This window comes from Prosopis cineraria, unplaced genomic scaffold, assembly GCF_029017545.1.
Source record: "Prosopis cineraria cultivar Desert tree isolate PC_DT_omini unplaced genomic scaffold, ASM2901754v1 PC3, whole genome shotgun sequence".
Taxonomy (NCBI): domain Eukaryota; kingdom Viridiplantae; phylum Streptophyta; class Magnoliopsida; order Fabales; family Fabaceae; genus Prosopis; species Prosopis cineraria.
In genome coordinates this window covers 19,018,414-19,024,801 of record NW_026555334.1, presented here as the reverse complement: position 1 = coordinate 19,024,801, position 6,388 = coordinate 19,018,414, and the positions used below count along the sequence as shown (strand labels likewise).

Below are 6,388 nucleotides of genomic sequence, written 5' to 3'. Positions count from 1 at the left end.
TTAGACTTGCTCTACGTACCAGTTCAAACTAATGCCATGGCCGTTTTAGGATAGCATTAGGATAATACATTGAGATGTTTCACATTTCCAAACTTTCAACTCGCTCCTACAATAGAAGAATATGGTGCTTTCTTGGGGATGCCTCTTGAGAAAGGAGATCAAGTTTATAAGTACTTAGGATATCTACCATTAAAAAATCAAATTGCAAAGCTTCTTGACTTAAACATTGAGGAGGTCAAATTGTTTTGGCTAGGAAATGAGGAAGGGATTTTAAGGGCATTTATGGAGAAATATTTGGTTAAATTGGCTGAGCAGAAAAGATGGATTGTTTTCAATAGGGTTTTTGCTATGGTAATTTACGGGATAATTCTATTTCCATTTGCTATAAGGGTAATTGATTTACACGCAATTAGTGTATTTTACATGGTAGAATATCACCAAATTAACCCCGTACCAGAAATTTTGGCAGAAACTTACATGACTTTAAGCCATTACCATACCAAGAAAAAGGGAAGATTGAGGTGTTGCCTTTACTTATTAAATGTGTGGATCATGAATCACTTGTACTGAAAAGAATTCCAAGAAGGAAAATGGCATGATTCTTATAATCCACTTGCTGCATTCAAAAACAAAGAAGGTAGGACCACATTAGATCAAAAAGGGTGGAGCAAAGTTTTTAATCAACGTCAAGAAGGAAGAGTTTATTGGAAATTAATATGGTGGAACAATGAGAAAATAATTTATCAATACGAGGATTTCTTAAATGTTCCATTCATGGGTCCGTGGGGAGGAATAAACTATAATCTTGCATTATTATTGAGACAACTAGGTTTCCAACAAAAAATCCCTTCAGGAGGTGTAATTCAGAGAATTCAATTCCTTTATGATGATGCTATAACTAAGTATCTAAGCCAAAAGGTGGCAAGTACATGGGATAAAGTTCTATATAGAGGGAAGTTGGAGTTAGGGGTTCGTCTGATAAGGGCAAATGAAGATTATCTAACTTGGTTAAAAAAAAAGATTCAGGGAACTAATCCAGTACTCGCTTACCCTGATCCCTTGCTTCGCAATGACATAACAGAAGCACAGAAAGAATTAACAAGGCAATTTGAAAGAAGGGGTGAAGAGAGAGAAAGATTGACTAAGGCAGATCAGGAGAACAAAGAAGCTTTAACCTACTTGCAACACGAGTATGCTTCCTTATAAGATGATGTAGAAAGGATGAAAAGGCAAGATGCGTGGCAAGAGAGTACAAAGATAGATCAATTGAAAAAATAGAATTTAAAGCTCAAACGCACAATGTGTGACATGCGTGTACAACTTAAAGAGCATGATCAGAAGATGAAGGATAATCAAATTAAGTTGATAAAAGTCACTAAAGAGAGGGACGCTCTCAATAATGAAGTACAAGGCCTTCATCTTTTAAAGAGTTTATCACAAAGGGTGGAGATGGTTACTAAGCAGTTGGAGGCAAAGGTGAATGAATTAGCAATAGTTAAAAGAGAGAGAGACTTGAATCGTACTAGCCCTAAGGATGACTTTCCCTTACCGCATATTAATGTGCTTATGGATAATATAGCACGTAGTTATAGATATTCCTTCATGGATGGTTATTCAAGATACAACCAGATTCCTATACACGTGGAGGACAAACATAAAAATACTTTCATTACACCTTGGGGTACCTTTTACTATAAGGTGATGCCCTTTAGATTAAAGAATGCAGGTGCAACTCATCAACGAGCTATGGTAGCACTGTTTCATGATATGATGCATAAGGAGATTGAGGTGTATGTGGATGACATGGTAGCTAAGTCTGCTAAAGATAAAAGCCATATAGTAGTTCTTTGAAAGTTGTTTGAACACTTGCGTAAATACAAGCTCAAGTTAAACCCTAATAAATGTGTATTCAGAGCCTTATCGGGAAAATTGTTAGGTTTTATTGTCAGTAAGAAGGGCATAGAGGTAGATCCTAACAAGGTCAAAGCAATTCACGACATGAGGCCACCACAAATAGAGAAAGAGGTTCACAACTTTTTAGGGCACTTGAATTATATATCTAGATTCATAGCCAATTTAACTGCTACTTGTGAGCCACTTTTTAAATTATTACAGAAAAGTCATACTGACAAGTGGGATGAACATTGTCAGCAAGCTTTTGACAAGATTAAGGACTACTTATTGAACCCTCCACTATTAGTACCTCCAACACCTGGTCGGCCTTTAATTTTTTACTTAACCATAAGACCTCCATCCGTGGGTGCAATGCTGGGGCAACTTGATGAAGCTAGCAAAAAGGAAAAAGTAGTTTATTATTTGAGCAAGAACTTTACTGATTGTGAATCACGCTATTCACTAATTGAAAAGACATATTGTGGTTTAGTATGGTTTACTCAACGACTAAGGCAATACATATTGTATTATACCACATGGTTGATTTCATGAATGGATCCAATAAAATATATTTTTGAGAGTCCTCACATGTCAGGTCGAGTTTTTAAGTGGTAGGTAATACTCTCAGAATATGATGTGAAATACATGACTCGTAAGTCAATTAAAGGAAGTATCATTGCAAATTATTTGGTAGCAAATCCTATGGAGGAATACCAACCTATAAATTTTTTTGAAATATAATTCTTAGAAAAGAATTAATATTTTGTTTTTATACTTGTTAGATTTTTTTTAAACATAATTCTTAAAAAAGAATTAATATTTTGTTTTTCAAAAATTTCCTCTCTTTATTTTTTTTTGAAATTAATTCTTAAAAAAGAATGAAATTTCATTTTTATATTTTAATTAATTTTTTATATTTTTTTTTACAAAAAAATACATTTAAAAGTAAAAATATTTATCTTTTGTTAAATGTGCGAACAAAATATGGTGTTTATAGTCATTGACAGGGACTAGTTCTACTAAGCAACTTAGGTTCCTATCAGTTGTGCAAGCTGAGAAGCTAATCAAGCAAGGGTGCGATGCCTATATAGTAGTTTGTGCTGCCAGTAGTGTGTATAATGATGGTATTGAGAAGATTGGAGTGGTAAGTGAATTTCCTAAGGTGTTTTCTGAGGAGATATCTAGATTACTTTCAGAAAGAGAAGTTGAATTCTTAATAGATTTGGTTTCCTAGTAAATAACCAATTTCTAAAGCCCCGTATCGGATGTCACCCTCAGAGTTGAATGAATTAAACAAGCAAATTAAAGATTTGCTTGACAAAGGATTCATCAGGCTAAGTGTATCAACTTGGGGTTTACCAGTGTTGTTTGTAAGAAATAAGGATGGCAGTTTGTAATTATGCATCGACTACCGACAATTGAACAAGGCAACAGTAAAGAATAAGTACCCTTTACCTAAGATCGATGATCTGCTAGATCAATTCGCTGGAGTCTCAGTCTTTTTCAAGATTGACTTGAGGTTAAGATATCATCAGCTCAAGGTTTCTGAAAAAGATATACCTAAGACAGCCTTTCATATGCATTATGGGCATTATGAGTTCCTTGTCATGCCATTTGGCCTGACCAATGCACCTGCAGTTTTCATGGATTACATGAATTGTATCTTTAGACCATACTTAGACCAGTTTGTTGTGGTTTTCATCGATAACATTCTGGTTTATTTAGAAGATGAGGAACAACATGCCAAACATCTTTAGATTGTCCTTCAGATTCTTAAGGAGAACAAATTCTATGCCAAGCTCAGTAAGTGTGAGTTTTGGCTGAGAGAAGTTAGATTTTTAGGTCATGTGGTGTCAACAGATGGGATTTCTATTGATCCACATAAAGTTAATGCTGTGTTGAAATAGGAACGGCCTAGTTCAGTTATGGAAATTCAAAGTTTTTTAGGATTATCTAGATATTACCGAAGGTTTATCTAAGGTTTCTCTCAAATTGCTTCCCCATTGATGAAATTGACCCGAAAAGATCATCCTTTTATTTAGGATGACAGGTGTGTGATTGCATTTCAAAAGTTGAAAGAGAGACTAACTACTGCACCTATGCTAATAATCCTGAATTTGAGACTACCATATGAGGTGTATACAAATGCTTCCCTAAGAGGTTTGGGTTGCGTGTTAATGAAGGATGGAAGAGTTGTGGCATATGCATCAAGACAACTCAAGCCACATAAAGAGAACTACCATGCTCATGATTTAGAACTAGCTGCAATGGTTTTTACATTGAAGATTTGGCATCATTATTTCTTTGGGTCAGTGTTTAGTATGTTTAGTGACCATAAAAGTTTAAAGTATCTAATAGACTAGAAAGAATTGAATATGAGATAAAGAAGATGGATAGAATTGCTTAAAGACTATAACTTTGAGTTGAAATACCATTCAGGGAAAGCTAATGAGGTAGCTAATATGTTGAGTAGGAAGACACTACATATAGCCAGTTTAATGATCCAAGAGCACAATTTATTAGAGTCTTTCATTGATTTTCAACAGGATGCACTATTGAAAGCTTTAGTTGGTGCTTATACTACTATGATTAATAGTGATTTTTGGAAGGAATTAAGAATGGCGCAATTGGAAGATGAGTATCTTCTTAAGATTCGAGAAGAGGTTGAGTTGAATGTAGCTACAAATTTTAGCTTCAATGATGATGGATTCAATGTTTATCGGGATAGAATTTGTGTGCCTAATGATGAAGATTTGAGAAGGGTGATTCTGAATGAAGCACATTACAGCAAGTACACTATTCACCCAGGAGCTATAAAGATGTATCAGGACATTAAGTGTTATTGGTGGTGGCTAGGAATGAAAAGAGAGGTGATAGAGTTTGTAGCTCGGTGTTTGACTTGTTATAAAGTGAAAATTGAACATTAGAGGCCGGCTGGGACACTATAGCCGTTAGAAATACCTAAGTGGAAATGGGACAACATTTCCATGGATTTCATCTCTGGATTGCCAAGAACTCAATTAGGACATGATGCTATTTGGGTAATTGTTGACCGATTAACTAAGTCAGCCTACTTTTTAGCCACCAGGATCAGTGATTTTCTAGATAAGTTGGCTGAAACCTATATCTGAGAGGTTGTACATTTACATAAAGTGCCTAAGGAAATAGTCTCTGATCGAGATCTGAGATTTACATCCAGGTTCTGGGGAGTGTTACAAAGAGTCATGGGTACTACTTTAAAGTTTAGTATTGCTTATCATCCTTAGACTGATGGACAAACAGAGCGAACCATTCAAACTCTAGAAGATATGCTGCGATCTTGTGTGTTAGACTTATGTGGTAGTTGGGATAGCTATTTGCCATTGGCCGAATTTACATACAATAATAGTTATCATTCTAACATTCAAATGGCTCCATATAAAGGTTTATATGAAAGAAGGTATAGATCACCTTTATGTTAGACTGAACTAAGTGAAAGAAGAAAAGTAGGGCCAGACATTATAGATTAAACTACTCAGAAGATTAAGTTGATACAACAAAAGTTATTAACAGCTCAAAGCAAGCAAAAGAGCTATGCTAATCGAAGAAGGAGACCATCGGAGTTTTTAATAGGTGATCATATGTTTTTGAAAGTTACGCTCACAACAGGAATTAGGAGACAATTAGAGCCAAGAAATTGACTCCCAGATTCATTGGTCTGTTTGAAGTCTTGTAGAGGATCGGACCAGTTGCTTATCGAATTGCTTTACCTCTATAGTTATCTGGGCTTTATAATGTGTTCCATGTGTCTCAACTTAAGATGTACCAACCGGATCCTTCTCATATGATTAAGCCTGAAAAAGTAGAATTATGAGAAAATATGACCTATAGAACAAAACTGGAATGAATAGTGGATGTGAAAGATAAGCAATTAAGAAATAAGACTATTCAGCTGTGAAAGTATTTAGGAAGGGTATGACTCTTAGTGATGCGACCTGAGAGACAGAAGGTAAGTTGAGACAGCTATACCTTCAGTTATTCCCTTAGGTAACTGTGAGTTAATAGTTGTTTCAATTTTGGGGACAAAATTCTTTAAAAGAAGGGGTGAACTATAACATCCTGAATTTATAATCCTGTGTTCATAACTGATTAGGGATGAGTTAGTAATTTAATGTAGGGATTAGATTTCTGAGTAGTGAAGTGATATATTGACTCATTGGGATGCTATGTGAACAGATATGAGTAGAAGAGCAGGGTCTTGAGCAGAGTAGGTGAGCATAGTGAGGATTTTCCTCATTATGCCACATGCCACGGTGTACAAAGCATAAATTTGATTAATAGAGACATGTATAGCTCGAAAAACAGAAGGGAGAAATGTGGGAGGAGAGTTCTGAAGTGGAGAAGAGCTAAGGTTGTGTTAAGGCAAGCTAAATCAAGAGCAAGGGCGGTGTTTTCGACTCATTACTTATTGGGTAAGTCACGTACTGCATTAACGTTCGAATCTACACTTTTTTCT

General features: G+C 35.5%; 1 protein-coding gene across 1 annotated transcript; it reads left to right on the top strand.

Moving 5' to 3' along the window:
* The first annotated feature begins 1,299 nt into the window (after positions 1–1,299).
* On the top strand, positions 1,300–4,820 carry LOC129305435 (uncharacterized). The gene is made up of 6 exons (XM_054945466.1): positions 1,300–1,814; positions 1,914–2,025; positions 2,116–2,304; positions 2,891–3,037; positions 3,321–3,608; positions 4,440–4,820. The coding sequence occupies exons 1-6, from the start codon at positions 1,300–1,302 to the stop codon at positions 4,818–4,820; spliced, it is 1,632 nt and encodes a 543-aa protein (XP_054801441.1).
* The last annotated feature ends 1,568 nt before the right edge of the window (positions 4,821–6,388 follow it).